Raw genomic sequence first — 26,517 nt, 5'->3', positions numbered from 1 at the left:
TTCTCTCTGTCTCTGACTCTCTCTCTGACTCTCTCTGTCTCTGACTCTCTCTGTGACACTCTCTGACTCTGACTCTCTCTGACTCTCTCTGTCTCTGACTCTCTCTGACTCTGACTCTCTCTGACTCTGACTCTCTCTCTCTTTCTGACTCTCTCTCTCTCTCTGACTCTCTCTCTGTCTCTCTCTGACTCTCTCTCTCTCTCTCTCTCTCTCTCTGACTCTCTCTCTCTGACTCTCTCTCTCCTCTGCCTCTTGGGGAGGTGCTGTCATACAGTCCAGGTGCAGCTCACCCTCCAGCACCTTGTCCTCAAATCATTATTCTTTGAACCAAGACAGTGACAGGATATTCGACCACGCAAGGCATCGCAGCTGAGCCCCAGCCTGTCTGGTCCAGAAATCGACACGCGGTCAGTCTCCGGGGCAGTATATTGGGAACCCCGGCTGGTTTCCTGCCCTCCCCAGCCCCTGCCCACATAGACTGGGTGGGGAATCCGAGACCTTCGGGTCCCTGCGATGCTTCCTGTGTTCTGCATATCCACTTGGAGCAAATGGTGAGGGGGGAATTGGTGTCTTGTTATATCGGGGCCTCCTGATCATAGAGCAGATCTGGACAATCGAACGCTGCTGGGTGCAGAGGGGGGGGGGGAGGAATGGGGGAAGACGCCCTGTTTGAAGCGGGAAAGGAAAAGAGCAAACTTTGGCAAAAGAACCAGAGGGGGGAGATGAGGGGAATTTTTTTTAACGCAGTGAGTTGTGATGATCTGGAACGCGCTGCCTGACAGGGCGGTGGAAGCAGATTCAGGAGAGAATGAGATAAAGACCTGAAAAGGAAAAATTTTCAAGCCAGGGGAGTGGGACTAATTGGCTCGCTCGTTCAAAGAGCCAGCACTGGCACGATGGGCCGAGTGGCCGCTTTCTGTGCTGTAGCGCTCCATGATGTGGGAATTGGAGATAACTGAACGCTGGACGGTGGGCAGCAGTGAGAGAAGAAGGGCGGTCGTGGGTCAGGGCGGCCATTGGCCATGTATCCCATCATCCTCTTCTCCATCGGTCTCCCTGGTCTTCTAACACTTCCTGTGCTTGCCGCCCCCCCCCGACCCTTCCTCCTCCCTCCCTCCCTCCCCCCTCCCAAAACCTTTAGCTGCAGAACCCCCCGGTGGAACCGGCCCTGACTCTGACCGCAACTTCGGAGAAGCCGGAACATTCCATTCGCCGTCGGGAAGCGACGTGGGAGCAACTGCGGGAGCCGGAGAGCCTGGTGAGTGGTTCAGTCTCCCGGTCGTCGAGAGACGGTGAAGGGAGAACGTCGCCATGCCTGGCTTTACGTCCCGGTATTGACAGGAATACGAGGGGAGGGGGGGGAGGGGGGAGAGACGCTCGGGCCGTACCACAAATAGAGCGGGGGGGGGGGGGGGAGGGGAACGTAGAAGGGGACCTGATGCCTCATTCCCCCCCCGCACGAAACCTCGGTCGGTCACTCCTGTGGGAGGCGCCTGCAGTTCAAGAGCTCAGGCCCGCGATGTGTCCGTGACGTTTGACACCACTCACTGCCTTCCATTGGGAATTGATAAGTGTCCCGGGTGAGGAGGGGGGGTGGGAGGGGTGAGGCCAGTAGGGAAGGGAGTGGGAGGGGTGAGGCGGGTGACCGGGAGGGTTGTGAGGTGACGATGGGAGTGGGGAGGGCAGGGGGTGAGGCGGTCTCCCTGCAACTCGGATTACGTGCTTGAGGTCACGTTCCCTGCGGTGAGATGTGAGGGTGGGTGAGGGGAGGGTGTCGTTTGATTTCCCCTCGAATGCACCGGCTGAGAACTGTGGGCCTCTCCACAACCAGTGGTGCTTTGCACCAAGATGCTGGAGTGAGGACGACAGGCTGAGGTGAGGAGACTTTCCTGCCCCGTCTGGCCGTGCACCTTCTCTCTGTCTCGAACATGCAGCCAAACTCAACGGGCAACTTGGCACAGAGTTCCCCATTTCTCCCCTTTTCTTTTCTTTCCCCCTCCACTTTTCTTTTCTTTCCCCCTCCACTTTTCTTTTCTTTCCCCCTCCACTTTTCTTTCTTTCCCCCCTCCCCTTTTCTTTCTTCCCCCGTCCACTTTCTTTCTTTCCCCCGTCCACTTTTCTTTCTTTCCTCCTCCCCTTTTCTTCTTTCCCCCCTCCCCTTTTCTTTCTTTCCCCCTCCCCTTTTCTTTCTTTCCCCCTCCCCTTTCTTTCTTTTCTCCCTCCCCTTTTCTTTCTTTTCCCCCTCCCCTTTTCTTTTCTTTCCTCCCCTTTTCTTTTCTTTCCCCCTCCCCTTCTTTACTTTCCCCCCTCCCCTTTTCTTTTCTTTCCCCCTCCCCTTTCTTTTCTTTCCCCCTCCCCTTTCTTTCTTCCTCCTCCCCTTTCTTTCCCCCTCCCCTTTTCTTTTCTTTTCTTTTCCCCCTCCCCTTTTCTTCCTTTTCTTCCCCCACCCTTTTCTTTCTTTCCCCTCTCCCCTTTTCTTTTCTTTTCTTTCCCCCTCCCCTTTTCTTTTCTTCCCCCTCCCCTTTTCTTTTCTTTCCCCCTCCCCTTTCTTTTCTTTCCCCCTCCCCTTTTCTTTTCTTTCCCCCTCCCCTTTTCTTTTCTTCCCCCTCCCCTTTTCTTTTCTTTCCCCCTCCCCTTTCTTTCTTTCCCCCTCCCCTTTTCTTTCCCCCTCCCCTTTTCTTTCTTTCTTTCCCCCTCCCCTTTTCTTTCTTTCCCCCCTCCCCTTTTCTTTTCTTTTCTTTCCCCTCCCCTTTCTTTCTTTCCCCCTCCCCTTTTCTTTTCTTTCCCCCTCCCCTTTTCTTTTCTTTCCCCCTCCCCTTTTCTTTTCTTTTCTTTCCCCCTCCCCTTTTCTTTCTTTCTTTCCCCCTCCCCTTTTCTTTTCTTTTCTTCCCCCTCCCCTTTTCTTTTCTTTCCCCTCCCCTTTTCTTTTCTTTTCTTTCCCCCTCCCCTTTTCTTTTCTTTTCTTTCCCCCTCCCCTTTTCTTTTCTTTCTTTCCCCCTCCCCTTTTCTTTTCTTTCCTCCTCCCCTTTTCTTTTCTTTCCCCCTCCCCTTTTCTTTTCTTTCCTCCTCCCTTTTCTTTCCCCCTCCCCTTTTCTTTTCTTTCCTCCTTCTCTTTTCCCCCTCCCCTTTTCTTTTCTTTCCTCCTTCCCTTTTCTTTTCTTTTCCCCTCCCCTTTTCTTTTCTTTTCTTTCCCCCTCCCCTTTTCTAGGGGAGGGTCCCCTTTTCTTTTCTTTCCTCCTCCCCTTTTCTTTTCTTTTCCCCCTCCCCTTTTTTTTTCTTTCCTCCCCTTTTCTTTTCTTTCCTCCCCTTTTCTTTTCTTTCCCCCTCCCCTTTTCTTTACTTTCCCCCCTCCCCTTTTCTTTTCTTTCCTCCTCCCCTTTTCTTTTCTTTCCCCCTCCCCTTTTCTTTTCTTTCCTCCTCCCCTTTTCTTTCCCCCTCCCCTTTTCTTTTCTTTCCTCCTTCCCTTTTCCCCCTCCCCTTTTCTTTTCTTTCCTCCTTCCCTTTTCTTTTCTTTTCCCCTCCCCTTTTCTTTTCTTTTCTTTCCCCCTCCCCTTTTCTTTTCTTTCCTCCTTCCCTTTTCTTTTCTTTTCCCCTCCCCTTTTCTTTTCTTTTCTTTCCCCCTCCCCTTTTCTTTTCTTTCCTCCTCCCCTTTTCTTTTCTTTCCCCCTCCCCTTTTCTTTTCTTTTCTTTCCCCCTCCCCTTTTCTTTTCTTTCCTCCTCCCCTTTTCTTTTCTTTCCCCCCTCCCCCTTTTCTTTTCTTTCCCCCTCCCCTTTTCTTTTCTTTCCCCCCTCCCCTTTTCTTTTCTTTCCCCCTCCCCTTTTCTTTTCTTTCCCCCTCCCCTTTACTTTTCTTTCCTCCTTCCCTTTTCTTTTCTTTTCTTTCCCCCTCCCCTTTTCTTTTCTTTTCTTTCCCCCTCCCCTTTTCTTCACTTTCCCTGCTCCCCTTTTCTTTTCTTTCCCCCTCCCCTTTTCTTTTCTTTCCTCCTCCCCTTTTCTTTACTTTCCCCCTCCCCTTTTCTTTTCTTTCCCCCTCCCCTTTTCTTTTCTTTCCCCCTCCCCTTTTCTTTTCTTTTCTTCCCCCTCCCCTTTTCTTTTCTTCCCCCTCCCCTTTTCTTTTCTTTCCCCCTCCCCTTTTCTTTTCTTTGTTGTTGTGGGGGATGTTGGCGAAGCCTGGGGTTGGACTTGGCGAGTGGAGATGCTCCAGCTGCCAAATCCCTCCCGAAAATGGGACGATTCAGCGACTCGAACCGTAGTTTAACCTGGAGGTGGTGTCAGAGCAGAGAGGCTATCAGTCGTAAATTGCAATTTAAAACCCGCTGTGCTCAGTGCTGGAGAGACCCTGGCAGTAGGTGGGCCCCACCTGGGACATACTCCGCAGTTTCGTCACAGGCTGTCATTTTCAGGCGGTGGTTGGAGGGGAGAGAGAGGGTGGGAGGGGAGAGGAGGTTGGAAGGGGGGGTGCAGGTACCTGGGCCTGAGGGGGAGGGGAGAGGAGCAGATACCCGGGTCTGAGGGCCAAGCTCCTCGGACCTGACCCCCTCAGACCCGAGGACCTGCCCCTCCCTCCTCGGGAGGTGGGGAGGAAATCAGCCAGGGTTCCTGCTCCTGATCACTGTCCAGTGACCCCTGGGTTAGAGACAGGGGGAAATCAGCCAGGGTTCCTGCTCCTGATCACTGTCCAGTGACCCCTGGGTTAGAGACAGGGGGAAATCAGCCAGGGTTCCTGCTCCTGATCACTGTCCAGTGACCCCTGGGTTAGAGACAGGGGGAAATCAGCCAGGGTTCCTGCTCCTGATCACTGTCCAGTGACCCCAGGGTTAGAGAGAGGGGGAAATCAGCCAGGGTTCCTGCTCCTGATCACTGTCCAGTGACCCCTGGGTTAGAGAGAGGGGGAAATCAGCCAGGGTTCCTGCTCCTGATCACTGTCCAGTGACCCCTGAGTTAGAGAGAGGGGAAATCAGCCAGGGTTCCCGCTCCTGATCTCTGTCCAGTGACCCCTGGGTTAGAGAGAGGGGGAAATCAGCCAGGGTTCCTGCTCCTGATCACTGTCCAGTGACCCCTGGGTTAGAGAGAGGGGGAAATCAGCCAGGGTTCCTGCTCCTGATCACTGTCCAGTGGCCCCTGGGTTAGAGAGAGGGGGAAATCAGCCAGGGTTCCTGCTCCTGATCACTGTCCAGTGATCCCTGGGTTAGAAGAGGGGGAAATCAGCCAGGGTTCCTGCTCCTGATCACTGTCCAGTGACCCATGGGTTAGAGAGAGAGGGGGAAATCAGCCAGGGTTCCTGCTCCTGATCACTGTCCAGTGACCCCCGGGTTAGAGAGAGGGGAAATCAGCCAGGGTTCCTGCTCCGGATCACTGTCCAGTGACCCCCGGGTTAGAGAGAGGGGAAATCAGCCAGGGTTCCTGCTCCCGATCACTGTCCAGTGACCCCCTGGGTTAGAGAGAGGGGAAATCAGCCAGGGTTCCTGCTCCTGATCACTGTCCAGTGAACCCCGGGTTAGAGAGAGGGGAAATCAGCCAGGGTTCCTGCTCCCGATCACTGTCCAGTGACCCCCTGGGTTAGAGAGAGGGGAAATCAGCCAGGGTTCCTGCTCCGGATCACTGTCCAGTGACCCCCGGGTTAGAGAGAGGGGAAATCAGCCAGGGTTCCTGCTCCTGATCAGTGTCCAGTGACCCCCAGGTTAGAGAGAGGGGAAATCAGCCAGGGTTCCTGCTCCCGATCACTGTCCAGTGACCCCTGGTTTAGAGAGAGGGGGAAATCAGCCAGGGTTCCTGCTCCTGATCACTGTCCAGTGACCCCTGGGTTAGAGAAAGGGGGAAATCAGCCAGGGTTCCTGCTCCTGATCACTGTCCAGTGACCACCGGGTTAGAGAGAGGGGGAAATCAGCCAGGGTTCCTGCTCCTGATCACTGTCCAGTGACCCCCGGGTTAGAGAGAGGGGAAATCAGCCAGGGTTCCTGCTCCTGATCACTGTCCAGTGACCCCCGGGTTAGAGAGAGGGGAAATCAGCCAGGGTTCCTGCTCCTGATCACTGTCCAGTGACCCCTGGGTTAGCGAGAGAGGGGGAAATCAGCCAGGGTTCCTGCTCCCGATCACTGTCCAGTGACCCCTGGGTTAGAGAGGGGAAATCAGCCAGGGTTCCTGCTCCCGATCACTGTCCAGTGACCCCTGGGTTAGAGACAGGGGGAAATCAGCCAGGGTTCCTGCTCCTGATAACTGTCCAGTGACCCCAGGGATAGAGAGAGGGGGAAATCAGCCAGGGTTCCTGCTCCTGATCACTGTCCAGTGACCCCCGGGTTAGAGAGAGGGGAAATCAGCCAGGGTTCCTGCTCCTGATCACTGTCCAGTGACCCCTGGGTTGGAGAGAGGGGGAAATCAGCCAGGGTTCCTGCTCCTGATCACTGTCCAGTGACCCCTGGGTTGGAGAGAGGGGGGAAATCAGCCAGGGTTCCTGCTCCTGATCACTGTCCAGTGACCCCCGGGTTAGAGAGAGGGGAAATCAGCCAGGGTTCCTGCTCCTGATCACTGTCCAGTGACCCCTGGGTTAGAGAGAGGGGAAATCAGCCAGGGTTCCTGCTCCTGATCACTGTCCAGTGACCCCTGAGTTAGAGAGAGAGGGGGAAATCAGCCAGGGTTCCTGCTCCCGATCACTGTCCAGTGACCCCCGGGTTAGAGAGAGGGGGAAATCAGCCAGGGTTCCTGCTCCTGATCACTGTCCAGTGACCCCTGGGTTAGCGAGAGAGGGGGAAATCAGCCAGGGTTCCTGCTCCCGATCACTGTCCAGTGACCCCTGGGTTAGAGAGGGGAAATCAGCCAGGGTTCCTGCTCCCGATCACTGTCCAGTGACCCCTGGGTTAGAGACAGGGGGAAATCAGCCAGGGTTCCTGCTCCTGATCACTGTCCAGTGACCCCAGGGTTAGAGAGAGGGGGAAATCAGCCAGGGTTCCTGCTCCTGATCACTGTCCAGTGACCCCCGGGTTAGAGAGAGTGGAAATCAGCCAGGGTTCCTGCTCCTGATCACTGTCCAGTGACCCCTGGGTTGGAGAGAGGGGAAATCAGCCAGGGTTCCTGCTCCTGATCACTGTCCAGTGACCCCTGGGTTAGAGAGAGGGGAAATCAGCCAGGGTTCCTGCTCCTGATCACTGTCCAGTGACCCCTGAGTTAGAGAGAGAGGGGGAAATCAGCCAGGGTTCCTGCTCCCGATCACTGTCCAGTGACCCCTGGGTTAGATAGAGGGGGAAATCAGCCAGGGTTCCCGCTCCTGATCACTGTCCAGTGACCCCTGGGTTAGGGAGAGGGGAAATCAGCCAGGGTTCCTGCTCCTGATCACTGTCCAGTGACCCCTGGGTTAGAGAGAGGGGGAAATCAGCCAGGGTTCCTGCTCCTGATCACTGTCCCGTGACCCCTGGGTTAGAAAGAGGGGGAAATCAGCCAGGGTTCCTGCTCCTGATCACTGTCCAGTGACCCCTGGGTTAGAGAGAGGGGGAAATCAGCCAGGGTTCCTGCTCCTGATCACTGTCCAGTGACCCCTGAGTTAGAGAGAGGGGAAATCAGCCAGGGTTCCTGCTCCTGATCTCTGTCCAGTGACCCCTGGGTTAGAGAGAGGGGGAAATCAGCCAGGATTCCTGCTCCTGATCACTGTCCAGTGACCCCTGGGTTAGAGAGAGGGGGAAATCAGCCAGGGTTCCCGCTCCCGATCACTGTCCAGTGACCCCCGGGTTAGAGAGAGGGGAAATCAGCCACGGTTCCTGCTCCGGATCACTGTCCAGTGACCCCCGGGTTAGAGAGAGGGGAAATCAGCCAGGGTTCCTGCTCCTGATCACTGTCCAGTGACCCCCGGGTTAGAGAGAGGTGAAATCAGCCAGGGTTCCTGCTCCCGATCACTGTCCAGTGACCCCTGGTTTAGAGAGAGGGGGAAATCAGCCAGGGTTCCTGCTCCTGATCACTGTCCAGTGACCCCCGGGTTAGAGAGAGGTGAAATCAGCCAGGGTTCCTGCTCCTGATCACTGTCCAGTGACCCCTGGTTTAGAGAGAGGGGGAAATCAGCCAGGGTTCCTGCTCCCGATCACTGTCCAGTGACCCCTGGTTTAGAGAGAGGGGGAAATCAGCCAGGGTTCCTGCTTCCGATCACTGTCCAGTGACCCCTGGGTTAGAGAAAGGGGGAAATCAGCCAGGGTTCCTGCTCCTGATCACTGTCCAGTGACCACTGGGTTAGAGAGAGGGGGAAATCAGCCAGGGTTCCTGCTCCTGATCACTGTCCAGTGACCCCTGGGTTAGAGAAAGGGGGAAATCAGCCAGGGTTCCTGCTCCTGATCACTGTCCAGTGACCACTGGGTTAGAGAGAGGGGGAAATCAGCCAGGGTTCCTGCTCCTGATCACTGTCCAGTGACCCCCTGGGTTAGAGCGAGGGGAAATCAGCCAGGGTTCCTGCTCCTGATCACTGTCCCGTGACCCCTGGGTTAGAGAGGGGAAATCAGCCAGGGTTCCTGCTCCTGATCAGCGACCTGAGGACCAGATCAGGGCTCGGCTGCAATGCCCCTCATTGGTCAAACAGCCTGCCAGCATGTACCATCTAGATGCCCGCATGAGTCGTCACTTGGATGTGATGCCCACAGGAGAGTGGCGGAATTTCCTGACCTGTTAGGATTCTCCATTGGCGATGTGTGGGTGTTTTAGAGTCATAGAGTTATACAGCACAGATAGAGGCCCTTCGGCCCTTCGGCCCATCGTGTTTCTTGTTCCCGGCCTGTCCTGAGCCTAACGATGATTGTACAACACAACTTCCTTCTGCAGTGCAGAGAAGAGTTCCAGACAAGAATTTGGGGCCTGGTCTCCATGGAGTAGACACTGCTGGGGGGAGTGTTCTGATGGGCCCTGCCATGGGATGGCCAGACACAGGTTGGCATTCGGGGCTCCCCATGCATCACATGATGCAACTTGGGAGGCACGGAGTGGTGGGCCTGTAAATTCCCTGTGGCGTTCTCGTACCCCTCCAATTGGATCTGGGCACATCACCCGCCTTCGCAACAGGGAAAGGGCGTGGAGTCCATTGGAAGGGAAAATCAGTTCAAACTGTTATAAAACTCATGGATCAACACACCCAACAACCATCTCACCATATCCCTCAATTATTGCAGGAATTCATCGAGTTGTCACTTGAACTCATTTCCCTGGCGATTTACTCCATAACTCAACAACAGGGCAATCCACCGATGGCGGATGTGGTCCATCAGGGCAACTGGGTGAACGAGAGTTCTCCCCATGCCAAATACACTTAAAGTAACGCAGGATTTGGTGGGTTTAGTGGACAGGGATCTGGGTTTTTTTGGACATCTTTTGACGTTTAAGAAAATTCAGGTCAGTCAGCCACGATGTCACTGTTTCTGGAATCGCTTTGCTTCCTGTAATGTACGTTCGGGCTGTCTGACCGTGAAGTCTAGCAACTATCTCCAGGAGCATTTTTATAGTCAGCAGAGGTCATTAGATGAGTATCGGCAGCTCACACATACGGGCCGAATTGGGACCGCAAGGATCAGTCCAGGGATTGCACCTGCAACCCTTTGGGTGAATCCGAGCTTCCCTTCTTCCTCCCAACTTCCTCATTGTTAACTTGTGTCCCCTGGGAGTTGAGCCCTTCCCAGCTCCTGGAACAATTGGCTGGAAACTCCTCTGTATCCAAAGAAAACAAACCTGACATCCTGACAGGGCCACTGATTCACGGGGACTGAATGAAGGCAATCTCCGTGTTTCTTGTGTGGGAATCTGGGATTTTTCCTGATATTTTTGGGCTTGTATTTCAGATGCTGCCAGTACTGTGAAGACAAATGTCGCGCAGTTTAATATTAGCACACATAGACCCAACAAGCCTGCTCCATCAGGGACTCATCGTCTCCCACGCCCATCTCCTGTCCCCCAACCTGTTGATCCCTTACCCGGGGAAATAAATGGAGAGCAGTGTTGTTAGACTCTGTAACCCTCAATGCCACTTCCAATAATTATTGATTTAGTTTCTCTTAAAGGTTCCAGTATATCCTGAATCAGCTCCCCTCTCTGGGATTCTGCTTCACATTTCTGATTGCGTGAGAGAAAAGTTTCTCACCCGCAAACCTTGAGCAAGGTTGGAGAATTGAGTGTCCTCCAGCTTTATGCTCATTGCTCAAGCCCGTGTCTCCCTTCAGTCTTTTCTCCAGTGAAAGTAAGTTTAGTTGCCTGTGACTTTCTCAGTCCCCTAAGGCCTGGAATTGTCCTGGTCAATCTTCTCTGAATCCTTTCTAAGATTGTTTGAGGTAGGGTGACCTCTGCAGCCTGGACTCCAGAGCTCGCCGTTGATCTGTTAGATATCATTGCCTTCAAAATGCACCCCAGTGCCTGATTTACCTCGGTAATAACTGCCTCACACTGAGCACAGTCTGGTCAATGATCTCTCCCAAGCCATTTTTTCTTTCACCCCTTGCCCATGGAATCTCACTCGGGCCCTGTCGCTAGATCTCAGTTGACCCTTGACTGCCAACATGTGGTGACTCTTAGCTCAGGTTACTCTGTGCCTTGTGGGGTTGTTTGTCATCGCTACATCCCTAAAACACGACCAGAGGAACGTAAGGTCACACTGACTAGGGACAGGCGGAGTGTCCACATCAGACCAAACACACCTCATAGGCCATGACTGGGAACAGCTACAGAACTGATATATATAAACAGTATGATTGTTGGCTAAACAGTAATATTAACAGTCCTTACAGTACCTGATGAGGGGACGGAAGTAGCAGAACTGGAGCAGAGAGCCGAAGGAGCCAACGGCAGAATGGGGAACGGTGACCGGGAGCTGTCAGCCAGCGAGCAAAAGTAAGCAGCAGACAACCAATAGCGGCCAACCAGCAGCAGCAAGCCAACCAATAGCGGCCAACCAGCAGCAGCAAGCCAACCAATAGCGGCCAACCAGCAGCAGCAAGCCAACCAATAGCGGCCAACCAATAGTGGCCAACCAGCAGCAGCAAGCCAACCAATAGCGGCCAACCAGCAGCAGCAAGCCAACCAATAGTGGCCAACCAGCAGCAGCAAGCCAACCAATAGCGGCCGACCAGCAGCAGCAAGCCAACCAATAGCGGCCAACCAACCAATAGCGGCCAACCAGCAGCAGCAAGCAAACCCGCGGCCAACCAGCAGCAAAAGCAAACATTAGCGGCCAACAAAAGAACAGGAATTTAGAATTTGACTGTGGAATCATGGAAGTCTCGCTGGAGCAACAGCGAGAGCACGAGACTTCCATACAACGGAGAAACTTACTGTAAACGCCGACTGTCCGCTGCTGCTCCCTGCCCCACTCTGCTGCTGCTGCTGCCGGTTCTGCTCCAGCTCCGGTAATGCTCGGCTGTAATGCTCACAGTAACCGTACCGTAATGCCACCACTCCCAGCCCCGCCCTTGACGCTACCTCCTGGCCTGGTCAGAATCGGAATGGTGGCAGTACAGTCGGCACGTCCCGTAAGTAAGCGCTGCAGCCGCGCCGAATCGGCAGCCGCGGCAGAGTGTGGGGGGGCGGGCCGGGAGTGGCAGCGAGCGGTCGGCATTTACAGTAAGTTTCTCCGGTGTGCGGACGTCTCTCGCTCTTGCTCCCGTGAGACCTCCGTAATTCCGCCGTCAAATTCGAAATTCCTGGCAGCCGATTGCATTCTGTGATTCCCGTCCGTTTTTCTCCGCGAAAATGGGAAGCCACTTGCCTTACTCCGAAAATAAACCCCCAGTGCCCAGCCGCATCATTATTGTCCCCCTCACTATCCTTCACAGGTGACCAGGCTGGACACAGCTCTCCAAATCAACCTCCACAGGGTCTCTCCTTAAATGTGTACACCGTCCTTCTGCTAATACAATCCACTCACATTGTTTCTCAGCAAAGCTCAGTGCTGATGGTTTCAGAGATGTATCTCCTCTGATCTCACTCCCCCATTCAATGCACCTTCATTTGGCTCCTTGTTCCCAATACTGTTCATTTTACATTTATCCACATTGAACAGCCTCTGCCACCATCTGGTCGCATTGTTCCTCATGTTATCCACTGCCTCCTGGTTCTTTTATGTGTCATCTACAAACTTTAATCTCTGGAATCACCAAGAACCAATGTGATGAACGATTGTGGAAAATTGAAACCACTGCTCCCTGGTACAATAATGATCGATCCATGAGAGTTTGACAGTGTCCTCAACGGAGAGCCTTGGCTGGAAGTCTTCTCAAAAAAGAATTCGAAAACCGCAGCAAAGTGGCTACGAGGATGGGATTTTAAAAAAACAAGTGGTTTGCACAGATGCAGAAGGGGAAGATTGAAGAATTACCATTAGATTCCGACCGGGGTGAATGCAGTGATATCTTGTGACAGATGGCAGCACGGACAATGTTGACCATCCCATTCTCCTGACTTCCAGTTTAATGAGGAACTCTGTAATATTTAACGAGCTGGTAAAATTTGAGGAAGGAGCATCTCGGTCCAAAAGCTCTGGTTATCCCTGAAGATTTCAAATTGCGCCATAAATCTGATTGGTTTATTGGCTGAAGTGCCATCGTGATGCGTTTTTGGAAGAGACTCCAGATGGTTTGTGTGCATCAGTTGATCATAGAATCATAGAATCATAGAAGTTACAACATGGAAACAGGCCCTTCGGCCCAACATGTCCATGTCGCCCAGTTTATACCACTAAGCTAGTCCCAATTGCCTGCACTTGGCCCATATCCCTCTATACCCATCTTAGCCATGTAACTTGATGGATAAACATCGTAGGGAACTCCGACAGCAGGTCCGTACCATGGGAAAAGAAGCCAAAGGCTTCTCTCTCGTGGGGAAAATGATTCACGGTGCAGGTTGTCGTTGCCACAAAATAATGGCAGGTCGCCAATGTCGCAAGATGTAGCTAACTCTCTCAAAGAACATTCGCGGGTAAAGCAGAAAAAAAGTTAGATGTTAAAAGAGAAAAGGCTTTAAAAAGGGCCTCCCACTGGCCGAGAGGAAGATGATGATTGCCACAGTCGTGAAACTGTATCGACTGAGGGTAAGCAGAGGGAATTCTTACTCAACACCATGAAATCTGAAGCAAACACTGAAGTTCTGCCACGACAGATCAGTTTATTAAGCACCAAGACAGTTTTCCATTCTCCCCTCTAGCCCCCTGCTGTGATGTTTTTTGTTCAGGAGCTCTCACTGGGCCTTTTGTCTCCCAGCAGCCTTTTTTTTTGGCCATGCATTTTGCTCCTTTCTCAGAGCTCCTGTTGACTTGTTCTGCCTTTTCTGATGTTTTGGGGCCACTTTTCCAGACCTTAGTGTGCACCTCTTTGACCTTTCGGCGCTGCTCTTTGACCTTTCGGCGCTGCCCCTTGACCCTTCGGCGCTGCCCCTTGACCCTTAGTGGTCTCTTAGTGATGCACTCAGAATCGCAGGAAAGTAGAAAACAAGGTCACGGAGTGAGAATCGACCCCAGCAGGTCTAAAGAGGGGAAGAAGAGCAAAGATAGAAAAAAGCTGCTCAAAGAAGAGAGAAAAAGAGGATTCAGAGAACAAAGGCAAAGATTGTTTTTAAAATTGAAGGAGAAAGACGGGGAAAAGAGAGTGAGAAATACAGTACTGAGAATAGAACGCCAAAAATCAGCCAAGTATTAAGGAAACACATTGCAAGAAGTGCAGAGCAGTGAGCAGCACACGGTGAGGATAAATGTCAGGTCAGTCTTAGTCTAACTCTGGAGGTCACCAGTATGGAGCCCTATGATGTAGTGAACCTAGACTTGCAGAAAGCTTTTGATAAAGTTCCACATGATAGGCTTGATGGACAAGCTTACAGTGAAGTGAGAACTCAGGATGTAGATAAGGAATTGGCCGAGAGAGGAAACAGCATGTAGTAGTTGAAGGAGTGACGTCAGGCTGGGGAGATGTACTGAGTGGAATGCTCCAGGGATTGGTGCTGGGACCGATCTATGTAACCATCTGATGAGACAGTCAATGAGTTTGAGGGACCCAGGCAATATTTGCGAAAAGGGGCAGAATTATGATTAGATGACATTCAATACTGATATGTGCAACGTGGTACATTTTGGAAGGAAGAATGGTTAACGTACACAATGAATGGTATGGAACTGTCAAGGAGAGAGGTCAACAGAGATCTAGGAGTGGGATTAGGCTCAACGCGGACAGTGTCCAGTCACTGCAGAACGGCAAACAAAGTAATCGGAGCACTGAGCTATATTGCCGAATCCGTAGAAGTCCGACTCTAGTTGTACAGGGCTCTATGTAGGCACAAGGGAAACGTCCAAGGCCTAGGGGCGCTGGCCATGGGGCTGAGCCTAGGGTCAGAGGTTAGACAGACTCTTCAGCATTGAAAGTTGGCTGCATAGAGGTAGATAAGATATGAAATGGTATCGAAACGGCCACTCTGAGTCACTATTTCAAGTTAAACCATGATTGCAAGACAAGGGGACATGGGTGGAAACTGGGAAAAGACAAGTTCAGGGCTGCTGTCAGGGGGCACTTCACACAGAGTGATCAATACCCCGAATGGAGGAGGGGAGGCGAAAACTCTGGAGTCATTCAAGGGGTAGATGTTGCAATGAGGGGATCATAGGTTTCCACGATAGAATGAAGTAGATGAGCTGAATGGCCTCTCTCCTGTATGGATCTTTGTGATTTCTGTGCCGATCTCACACTGGAGCGCAGCAAAGGCAAGCAATGTGAGACCCACCTCCAGGAGCCTGCCTTGCACCACTGGGATGCAGTCTAACTCCAGTCCGTGACGAGTTCCTGTAACGAACATCCATCAGTTTCTTTTTCCCGATCGGGTACCTGATCAGAAAGCACGTTCGATTGAGTAAGGCAGCTTGGTATGGGGAAGAGCTGGTCCTGGAGGATGTGTCTGGGTCCCACAGGCCTGAACCTGAGGGACTGACCTTTGTGATAATTCCTGACTTGTGCATGTGACACACAAACACAGGGATGCCTTGTCTGACAGCTTAGCAATTGAAAGACTTCTCATTGTATTGAGTTGAATGTCCATTAAGTGGCTTTTGGGTCTCATGAGTTCAATAAGGTATCGGAACTTGATGGAAATGTAATTTTCCAACCAGCATTCCTCTTTTGAATCGGCCTCTAACCTGAAACAGGAGCAATGTACAGTACAGAGGAGAGGTGAGGTGCAGTACTGATATAGGGGGTGGAGAGTAGAGTTCTGCTCAGGAATAGGAGAGCAGTGGCTGTCGGGCGGGGGGAAGGCAGGAGAGTGGGGGGGGGTTCTCTCAGTGCAGGGAGTAGCAATGGCTGTCGCACAGGATGTCCACTTGTGTCCCTTTGCTGCCGAGTGTTGCTGAAGCCCGGAATGGAAGTCCTATCATTAATCTAAAGATACTTTGCCGGTGGATTTTGTTTTTGACAGCCCTTGCAGCCCTATCCCAGTCTCCTTGTGGCCCCGTCAACAGGCCCAGGTCGAAGAGGTCAGTTAGATACACTCTCAATTGTGAACAGGAGCATTCAGAATCTTGGGTAATCCTCAGTGTGTGAGGAATCTTGCAAAGATGGGACACCATATCCTGGCAGAGCCGGTCAAACTCTCCTGTCGGGCATCCAAACATCAGAGAGCAGCTTCTCATCGCTACTTTGCAGGAACAAGCGGCCTTAATCTGGTTGCAGATCCCCCTTGGCTCTCCGTACCCTGGCTCCGTTATATTATGGAGGGAGAAGTCCAGGTTAGTTCTTCTGTTGCGTCCTTCGATCCTGGGAGCCCTGGCCGTGAAGGGCCGGACGTGTTTGACTTGCTGCGGAGATCCCAGCTCGGAGTCGAGAGGACGGCACTACGTGTTGGTGGGGAGGGGGGATTGGTACGTTACTGGCGCCCAGGTAATGGAACCCGTGAATCAACGCTCCTTAGGTTGATGGTTAAACAAACGAGCTGCCTCAAGGGAAAGGAGAACAAGCAGTAAAGGGAAGGGGGTGTCACAAGAGGCTGAAAAGAAAAAGGCCCCCAACTGCCCAAGCTTGAAGCAGTGGTTCAGGAAACGTGCCAACACAGAGACTCCTGCCAGGGGTGGGGACGAACCTGACTTGTCTCAGATGCAACTGGGCCAGGACGGGACGCCGGTAAGCATGTGCCATGTGCAAACCGCCCATTGGATAGAACGGTGGGTAGTCTCCTGTTTCACAAGGGTGGGAAGTGAATCTCCGTCTGCAAACGTTTGCAACGCATTTGACTCAAAACAGGCCGGCTTTGGTGGGACTGTGCCCTGGTCTGGGTATTAAGCAGCATCTTGCCCCTTTTCTCTTGGCAGAACTGCCAACACGTGGAATGTCTGAATTTGATGTGCAAGGTCGGCCTGCTGGAGAGGGGGAAAAGCGTGGTCCTAGCAATCCGATCGCGGGTGTGGGCACACACCTTCCTCCAGGTAACGTTCGCTCGGAATCTGAAACGACGCCAGTGTAAAATTAACACTGGATGTAAGTAATTCCCTTGTTCCGCCATAGGTGCTGGTCACTCCCTGGCACGGAATCCAAGTGACTGTTCTCCATGGTCTGAGCCGAGACTGAGTGTCGGATAATTGACCATGGGGGCATTATAGAACCACAGAAGTTTACGGCACAGAAGGCGGCCATTCGGCCCATCGTGTCCGTGCCGGCCGAAAAAGAGCTACCCAGCCGAATCCCACTTTCCAGCACTTGGTCTGTAGCCCTGTAGGTTACAGCACTTCAGGTGCGCATCCAGGTACCTTTTTAAATGAGTTGAGGGTTTCTGCCTCTCCCACCCTTTCAGGCAGTGAGTTCCAGACCCCCACCACCCTCTGAGTGAAAAAAATTCTCCTCAAATCCTTCTACCGATTACTTTAAATCTATGCCCTCTGGTTATTGACCTCTCTACTAAAGGAAATAGCTCCTTCCTATCCTCTCTATCTAGGCCCCTCATAATTTTGTACACCTCAATTAAATCTCCCCTCAGCCTCCTCTGTTCCAAGGAAAACAACCCCAGCCTATCCAATCTTTCCTCATAGCTAAAATTCTCCAGTCCTGGCAACATCCCCGTAAATCTCCTCTGCACCCTCTCTAGTGCAATTACATCCTTCCTGTAATGTGGTGACCAGAACTGTACGCGGTACTCAAGCTGTGGCCTAACTAGTGTTTTATACAATTCCAGCATAACCTCCCTGCTCTTATATTCTATGCCTCGGCTAATAAAGGAAAGTATCCCGTATGCCTTTTTAACCGCCTTATCTACCTGTCCTGCTACCTTCAGGGATCTGTGGACATGCACTCCAAGGTCCCTCACTTCCTCTACACCTCCCAGTATCCTCCCATTTATTGTGTATTCCCTTGCCTTGTTTGCCCTCCACAAATGCATCATCTCACACTTCTCCGGATTGAATTCCATTTGCCACTTTTCTGCCCATCTGACCAGTCCATTGATATCTTCCTGCAGTCTACAGCTTTCCTCCTCACTATCAAACACACGGCCAACTTTTGTATCATCTGCAAACTTCTTAATCAGCTGACCCCTTCGTAACTGGGGGTGGGGTGGTAAGGGAGTACAACTGACATCAGGGTCCCTGAATTGGGGAGAGGGGGGGGAAAAAAACCATCAGAAAGGGTGGCCGCTCCTGACCGCTACTCAGGACGCAGTCTTGGTGGGGATTGGAGAGAGGCTGCAATTGAACACATGGCTGCCACGGTTTGCCTGATGACGTGGTTGGCTACAGGGTCGGGCAGTGGATCAGACACTGGCCTTTTACACCTTCGACCTGGGTTCAAATCCAGCCCAGGATGAAAGTCTCCTCTCACTGCTGACTGGAAGGGTCCGACGTGAAATGAGTTCTGACCTATTCAGTCCAGTTCCTAATGGACAGGGGTCTACAACACAAAGCTGCCCCGAGTTAGCAGCTAATGATCAATCTCAGAGTCAGGCTGCAGGGAGGCTGGGAAGGGAAATGTTACACTGATGCAGTAAAGATCACTCTTCTAAGGTTGGAATTAAGGTACAATGTTCAGATAGTGTAGAGGGAGCTTTACCCTGTATCTAACCCTGTACCTGCCCTGAGAGTGTTTGATGGGACAGTGTAGGGGGAGCTTTACCCTGTATCTAACCCTGTACCTGCCCTGGGAGTGTTTGATGGGACAGTGTAGAGGGAGCTTTACCCTGTATCTAACCCTGTACCTGCCCTGGGAGTGTTTGATGGGACAGTGTAGAGGGAGCTTTACTCTGTATCTAACCCTGTACCTGCCCTGGGAGTGTTTGATGGGACAGTGTAGTGAGAGCTTTACTCTGTATCTAACTCGTGCTGTACCTGTCCTGGGAGTGTTTGATGGGACAGTGTAGAGGGAGCTTTACTCTGTATCTAACCCTGTACCTGCCCTGGGAGTGTTTGATGGACAGTGTAGAGGGAGCTTTACTCTGTATCTAACCCTGTACCTGCACTGGGAGTGTTTGATGGGACAGTGTGGAGGGAGCTTTACTCTGCATCTAACCCTGTACCTGCCCTGGGAGTGTTTGATGGGACAGTGTAGAGGGAGCTTTAATCTGTATCTAACACTGGGTAACTGAATTGGAAAGTGTCCCATTGCCCTACATACTTGTCCTGCCCTGGATGTTCTTACTGAGAGGACGTGGTGCTGGGGCCTGGTGCAGAATGCTGGAGGAGTGAAATTTATCTCTATTGTGTCTTCCCTATGTAAGTCTGTGCCATTGTGTTTTTCAGAGAGAGAATCACCCATACTCCCTGCAATGTAATGCTTCCTACCAGGTTCACAGAATGCCCTATCGGATCCTGCCCAATGACTACCCCAAAGGGACCATACAGGTAGGGCGTCCTCTGCCAGCCTGCTCTGCCTGTTCCACTGGCTGTTATTTCTTTTGATTCCGATGGTTCTCGACATTCCAGTGTAGATCTCACAAAGAGGGAAGAGCAATCCTGATCTTGTGTAAAGTCACAGGACCGATCAGGAGCTGGGAGTTAAAAGCTGGGAGCAGGATAACGCTGTAAATATCTGCACGTTACAGCAAGACGGCCAGTTGACTGCTGGAATCACAGTGAGAGGAGGGTCATTGTTGCACAGAGCTGAACTGGTGAGTTAAGCTGGTCCCTTACCCTGCTGCCCATTGGCCCGCCGCTGAGCTGCAGCCCATCATGGCTCCACGCTGAAAGTGCACAGCAGTGTGTGGGTGGCACGATGCCCGACGGGCATTGCCAGGGTTTAATGCCACTTGCCCTCTGAAGAGGGAAATGCGGGGTGGTCGGGCAGAGAGAGGGGGGTGCAAAGAAAAGGGAACAAGACGCAAAACCAAGCTGGCAGATTTCAAAGCTAAACTTTATTAAAAGGCAATTGAGTTACCCTCTAGGCAATCTAGTGAGATCTGGCTGGAGGCTCCCACATGCTGGGAAAACAGCCGAGTTCGGGATCAACTTTCACCGTGATGAACCACATGGTCGGATAGCCTGCTGCGACTCTCACTGAGTGGCCCTAACTTTGAGATGGGGGAGGGCTGTAGTGATGAGGAGCTGTAGTGAGAGTCAGCACTTTTGGAGGGGGGGGAAGGCCGGAGACAAATGGAACCTTGGTCAGTTTCCTGCCCCACTGTTGGACCACCAGTAAAACTCTCTCCAACAGTGACCCCCACTGTCCAAAGTCAACAAATACCAAAGCAAAAAAAAAGAATGAACTTGTATTTCTATAGCACCTTTCACATCCTCAGGACATCCCAAAGCACTTTACAGTGTAGTCAGTGTTGTTTTGCAGGCAAATTTGGTAGTTATTTGCACATAACACGGACCCACAAACAGCAATGTGATGCTGACCAGATAATTTGTTTAGGGAGGGAATTCCAGAGCTCAGGGACTAGACGGCTGAAGGCACGGCCGCCAATGGTGGAGCGATTAAAATCGGGGATGTGCAAGAGGCCAGAATTGGAGGAGCGCAGAGATCTCGGAGGGTTGTAGGGCTGGAGGAGGTTACAGAGATAGGGAGGGGCCAGGCCATGGAGGGATTTGAACACACGGGTAAGAGTTTTAAAATTGAAATGTTCCCGGACCAGGAGCCAATGTAGGTCAGTGAGCACAGGAGTGATGGGTGAACGGGACTTGGTGCGAGTTAGGATACGGGCAGCAGAGTTTTGGGTGAGACTCAAGTTTATGGAGGGTGGAAGATGGGAGGCCGTCCAGGAGAGCATTGGAATAGTCCAGTCTGGAGGTAACAAAGGCACGGATGAGGGTTTCAGCAGCAGATGGGCTGAGGCAGGGGCGGAGATGGACGATGTTATGGAGGTGGAAGTAGGTGGTTTTGGTGATGGAGCGGAGATGTGGTCAGAAGCTCATCTCAGGGTCAAATAGGACGCCAAGGTTGTGAACGGTCTGATTCAGCCTCAGACAGTGACCAGGGAGAGGGATGGAGTCGGTGGAGAGGGAACAGAGTTTGTGGTGGGGACTGAAGACAATGGCTTCGGTCTTCCTGATATTTAATTGGAGGAAATTTTTGCTCATCTGGATGTCAGACAAGCAGTGTGAGAAATCAGAGAGAGTGGAGGGGTCGAGGGAGGTGGTGGTGAGGTGGAGCTGGGTGTCGTCAGTGTACATGTGGCATCTGACGTTGTGTTTTCGGATAATGTCACCGAGGAGCAGCATGTAGATGAGAAACAGGAGGGGGGCCAAGGATAGATCCTTGGGGGACTCCAGAGGTAACGGTGTGGGAGCGGGAAGAGAAGCCATTGCAGGAGATTCTCTGGCTACGACTGGATAGATAGGAATGGAACCAGGCGAGGACAGTCCCACCCAGCTGGATGATGGAGGAGAGGCGATGGAGGAGGAGGGTGTGGTCAACGGATGAGGAGGATGTCATTTGTGACTTCAATTAGGGCTGTTTATGGGGTCAGGGGTGGGTTTTTTGAGGAGGGGGTTGATGACAGCAGATTTGAAGGGGAGTGGGACAGTACCTGAGGAAAGGGAACAATATCAGCTAACACGGGGCCAGGAAGGGAAGTTGGGTGGTCAGCAGTTCAGTGGGAATAGGGTCAAGGAGCAGGAGGTGGGTCTCATGGTCAAGATGAGCTCGGAGAGGACATGAGGGGAGATAGGAGAGAAACTAGAGAAAGATGCGAGTTCAGGGTTAGGGCAGGGGGGAACTGTAAGGGAAGTTTGGCTCGGTGGACTAGGGGAAGGGAGGGGAGCGGTCAAGGCAACTGAACGGATGGTCTCAAACTCAGTGACAAAGATGCCCATGAGTTCCTCGCATATGTTGTTGGAGGTGAGGGTGGAGGAGGTAGGGGAGAGGGGTTTAAGAAGAGGGTTTGTAGTGGAGAAGAGAAGCTGGGGGTTTTCTTTGATCTCCATGATGATCCTGGAATAGTGAGCAGTTCTGGCAGAGGAGAGCAGGACCCGATAGTGCTTTATGTGGCGATGAATGGCGAAACCAGTTGTCCGTCATAAATGTTCAAGCCTGCGTCAAGACTTGAGGGAGGAAAGATGGGGGCTGTACAAGGGGGAAGGGGAGGGGGGGAGAGAAAGAGAGTAAGGGTGTTACTGGGGACAAGGGCATCAAAGTTGGAGATGAGAGAGTGATTGAGTGGATTAATATATGCAGAGATACGGTGGTGAATAGAGAGTCAAAGGCTCAGGTTTTCAGTACAGTTCGGACCTTTCTCACTCTGCTCTGTCTGTAGGTCTCCACCTCTGTGGTATGGATCAAGCCCGAGAGTTCGTATGCTGCGCCCCTCTGGATTATAATCCTGGCTGTGTTAATAGGCCTGCTCCTGCTGGCTCTCCTCATCTTCATCTTATACAAAGTAAGTCTTCTCCTGTTTTATGCTCAAACGCACTGCAACGTTCACTCGTGTTCGCTCTCTCTCTCATAATAATTCCATATCCGTGCTTCAGGTACAAGATGCAAATGAAAATGAAGTTGTCTGGGAATGGGTGGGTCAGTGGGTCTCGCCCTCTGGCACCTGGGGTTAAATCCCTCCCCCAGACAGAGGGGATGAAGGACTTCTCTCTCTGATGGAGACTGGGTGAGGCAGTGGGTCAGACACCTTCCCTTCCCTCTCCCCCCCAGGATCTGGGGTTAGATCCAGCCCCAGATACAGAGGGAGCAACGTCTCCTCTGACTGCTGGCAGCAAGGGTCCGGAGGAAAGTGTCCCATCTCTCAGCACTAACCTCGAGACAGGAGTGGTGTAGAGAAAGACAAGGCCGCAGTCTCGGAGCTGAGCTCGAGGTGGGTCTTTAAGGATTGTGCCCACAGGAAACGCACCAGGTACTGAGGCCAGTTTTCTCTTTCATTCTTTCTCTGCCACTCTCGCCCCCATTTGCCTTGTGTCACGTGCTCTGTCTCACTTGTCTGTCACTCCTGCATCCTCTGTCTCTCTCTTTCTCCTGTGCACACACTTGCTCCTGCATGTGCTGTCTCTCTATCCGTGTCTCACTCCAGCCCATGCACGCTCTCTCTCTCTCTCTCTCGCCCGCCCGCCCGCCCGCTCTGTCTGTCTGTCGTCCTCGGGGGCCCCCCCGCCCGTCCTCATTACACTGGCATCTAATTTGCTGTCTTCTGTTTCGCAGCTCGGTTTCTTCAAACGGTCGAAACTGCCTTACGGGACAGCGATGGAAAAGGCGCAGCTCAAACCACAGGCTACTTCGGAGGCTTGATGCCCAAATCTTTTTGACACGAGCCAGGTGACTGAGGAGAAAAGCTGCACTGCTTCCATAATCACCAGGGAGACCACCACTGTCGTCCCACTGTACTGTGCACCAGGTCAAAGGAGGAGGATCACACAGTCTGGGGAAAAGGACCATTGAGAAGCTGCAGTGGAGTTTCTACAAACGTTATTTAAGGAAATTATTCAAAAGCACTGATTGGTTTAAAATCACATTCTTTCATGTGTCCTCGGTGTTGTGACTTGATGTAAATTTTTCAAACTGTTCTCAGAGTGCAATATATTTTATATCTTCTATTTTCCAGTGATCTACAGAACCAGGATTGACCGATGTGAATCTTTTTTTCCCAGGGGAGGGTACAGGAACTTAGTGCCACAGATATTTCAGACGCAATAGCTTGGGCCCGAATGTAATGGGGGCGGGGGCCAGCTGCAGAGGTTCATCGTGCCTGGTTCACCTGGCAGGGAGGGAAGGCTCACCAATAGCCAAAGGATTGTGAGACTCGTTCGTCCATTGTATGCTACTTGGTGCTGTTCAAGAGGCCTATGGATGGAAATTCCCCTCCCCCACCCCCCCCCCCCCGACCTTTTCCCAGGCCACAGATGGTTGAGGCTCACTCGGACCTACTTAGGGTGCCCCCACGATCCACTAGATGGTACATTGTAGCCTTGTAGCAGGGCTGCTCTCTATATACAGGCAGCCCCCACCTCCACCTCCCTCCCTGACGCTGTTTGTCTCGAAGGCAAAGAGAGCCAGTCTACCTCTGCTTCTGTGGCCAGTTCAAGTCTCCCGATGATCCTGTGTTTTTAGTTGGAGGAGCTTCCCCAGCAGTCAGGAGCTCGTGCGCGGTTTTGGTCGGAGGCGAGGGGGTGTTTAACTGCCTTCGTTTGTGGGATATTTTAAGGAGTGCGGTGGACTGAATTTCCAGTGGTTGTGTGCCCTGCCCATTGTAGACAGCCAATCACTTGTACATCAGGGAGTTTGAACCAATAGCCCGTGTTGTTACAAATGAGTACGGGTCACATGCTCAGGAGATGTTTTGAAGTCAACTGTAATGGAATTCGCTAGGGAGGGTGGGGGAACAAATCGTTGCAGCCAGTTTGGGAGCATTTAAGGGGAAAGTCATGCCTTGGGGGTACATTCCATAGTCCCTGCCCCTGAGAGCAGCCTTCCCCTTTAACTGCCCCGTGGTGATTTGCTTTTCTTTGCGTTTTTATCAAACTTCAAAATGAAATGGCGGCTTCATTCACCACCTCTGGCGCTGGAATGGGATCCACTGCAAGAGGACGTTGCTGTAATTTATAGAAAAAAGCCTTTGCATGTGGTCAGTCCTGAACACATTAAAACCTTTTACTGTGCGTTCGGTGTTGTTGGTTTCATTTTGATTTTTATTAAAGTTGTACATTAATTAAGGAATTAAATTGAAATATACCTTTATAAAACGAAGAACGAAGATGTTTAGATTCTTTGGACCCATTCTTTCCCCTCACTCCCTCTGCCAAATATTGGAGACCTTGCGTCAGTCATTTTGTTTTTAGCTTGCCTGATACGACGGGACCAAAGGATTTAGTTTGGAAGAGAAGGAACGTTCTTCCAGGTATCGGTCGGATCACTTTCCAATCCTTGCTCATCAGCAGGACAGGAGTGATTTGCATTCACTTGTTCTGAAGGTCCCGAGTTTCATGTCCACCAGCGCCGATGAACAGGAGCGAAACGTGAAAAAGACATCTGGTGAATGACCAGAGGGTGGATTGACCACAGCCTCGGCTCCCACCCAAACTTAGAGAGAAAGAGAGAGCATTGAAGGTTGCTGCATCCCTCTTCAATACAGAACGAGAGTGGAATGTTTCTTTTTGCCAGATTCCATTTGCCGATATTAATGTCATCTGTTTGGTCCCCCAACTCTCCCACTAAAGCCCATCCCCCTCGTACCCCAACTCTCCCATCGAAGCCCATCCCCCTCGTACCCCAGCTCTCCCACGAAAGCCCATCCCCCTCGTACCCCAGCTCTCCCACGAAAGCCCATCCCCCTCGTACCCCAGCTCTCCCATCGAAGCCCATCCCCCTCGTACCCCAGCTCTCCCACGAAAGCCCATCCCCCTCGTACCCCAGCTCTCCCGTCGAAGCCCATCCCCCTCGTACCCCAGCTCTCCCGTCGAAGCCCATCCCCCTCGTACCCCAGCTCTCCCACCGAAGCCCATCCCCCTCGTACCCCAGCTCTCCCATCGAAGCCCATCCCCCTCGTACCCCAGCTCTCCCACTAAAGCCCATCCCCCTCGTACCCCAGCTCTCCCATCGAAGCCCATCCCCCTCGTACCCCAGCTCTCCCGTCGAAGCCCATCCCTCTCGTACCCCAGCTCTCTCATCGAAGCCCATCCCCCTCGTACCCCAACTCTCCCATCGAAGCCCATCCCCCTCGTACCCCAGCTCTCCCATCGAAGCCCATCCTCCTAGTACCCCAGCTCTCCCGTCGAAGCCCATCCCCCTCGTACCCCAGCTCTCCCATCGAAGCCCATCCCCCTCGTACCCCAGCTCTCCCATCGAAGCCCATCCCCCTCGTACCCCAGCTCTCCCACTAAAGCCCATCCCCCTCGTACCCCAGCTCTCCCATCGAAGCCCATCCCCCTCGTACCCCAGCTCTCCCATCGAAGCCCATCCCCCTCGTACCCCAGCTCTCCCATCGAAGCCCATCCCCCTCGTACCCCAGCTCTCCCATCGAAGCCCATCCCCCTCGTACCCCAGCTCTCCCGTCGAAGCCCATCCCCCTCGTACCCCAGATCTCCCATCGAAGCCCATCCCCCTCGTACCCCAGATCTCCCATCGAAGCCCATCCCCCTCGTACCCCAGCTCTCCCATCGAAGCCCATCCCCCTCGTACCCCAGATCTCCCATCGAAGCCCATCCCCCTCGTACCCCAGCTCTCCCGTCGAAGCCCATCCCTCTCATACCCCAACTCTCCCACTAAAACCGATCCCTCTCGCATCCCAACTCTCCCGTTGAAGCCCATCCCTCTCGTACCCCAACACTCCCACGAAAGCCCATCCCTCTCGCATCCCAACTCTCCCACTAAAGCCCATCCCCCTCGTACCCCAACTCTCCCACGAAAGCCCATCCCCCTCGTACCCCAACTCTCCCATCGAAGCCCATCCCTCTCGTACCCCAACTCTCCCACTAAAGCCCATCCCCCTCGTACCCCAACTCTCCCACTAAAGCCCATCCCCCTCGTACCCCAACTCTCCCACGAAAGCCCATCCCTCTCGTACCCCAACTCTCCCACTAAAGCCCATCCCCCTCGTACCCCAACTCTCCCACTAAAGCCCATCCCTCTCGTACCCCAACTCTCCCACGAAAGCCCATCCCTCTCGTACCCCAACTCTCCCACTAAAGCCCATCCCTCTCGCACCCCAGCTCTCCCGTCGAAGCCCATCCCCCTCGTACCCCAACTCTCCCACTAAAGCCCATCCCTCTCGTACCCCAACTCTCCCACGAAAGCCCATCCCTCTCGCATCCCAACTCTCCCACTAAAGCCCATCCCCCTCGTACCCCAACTCTCCCACTAAAGCCCATCCCCCTCGTACCCCAACTCTCCCACGAAAGCCCATCCCTCTCGTACCCCAACTCTCCCACTAAAGCCCATCCCTCTCGTACCCCAACTCTCCCGTCGAAGCCCATCCCTCTCGTACCCCAACTCTCCCACTAAAGCCCATCCCTCTCGTACCCCAACTCTCCCACTAAAGCCCATCACCCTCGTACCCCAACTCTCCCACTAAAGCCCATCCCTCTCGTACCCCAACTCTCCCGTCGAAGCCCATCCCCCTCGTACCCCAACTCTCCCACGAAAGCCCATCCCTCTCGTACCCCAACTCTCCCACTAAAGC

The 26,517-nt window shown here is 52.7% G+C and overlaps 1 protein-coding gene across 3 annotated transcripts in view; it reads left to right on the top strand.

The window, feature by feature from the left end:
• LOC137307327 (integrin alpha-5-like) overlaps positions 1–24,089 on the top strand; it is a 125,802-nt gene extending 101,713 nt beyond the window's left edge. Inside the window, exons 25-29 of one of the 3 annotated variants that reach the window (XM_067976803.1) lie at positions 1,142–1,258; positions 16,289–16,402; positions 18,701–18,802; positions 21,655–21,777; positions 22,545–24,089. In XM_067976803.1, coding sequence (XP_067832904.1) covers positions 1,142–1,258; positions 16,289–16,402; positions 18,701–18,802; positions 21,655–21,777; positions 22,545–22,631 — 543 coding nt within the window. In that variant the 3' untranslated portion in view covers positions 22,632–24,089. Of the gene's footprint in view, positions 1–1,141; positions 1,259–10,730; positions 10,837–16,288; positions 16,403–18,700; positions 18,803–21,654; positions 21,778–22,544 lie in introns of those variants that run through there. The other 2 variants (XM_067976805.1, XM_067976804.1) reach the window with 2 other exon arrangements.
• Positions 24,090–26,517: the final 2,428 nt, after the last annotated feature.

This window comes from Heptranchias perlo, chromosome X (assembly GCF_035084215.1).
Source record: "Heptranchias perlo isolate sHepPer1 chromosome X, sHepPer1.hap1, whole genome shotgun sequence".
NCBI classification, from domain to species: domain Eukaryota; kingdom Metazoa; phylum Chordata; class Chondrichthyes; order Hexanchiformes; family Hexanchidae; genus Heptranchias; species Heptranchias perlo.
This window is presented reverse-complemented; position numbering and strand designations above follow the sequence as displayed.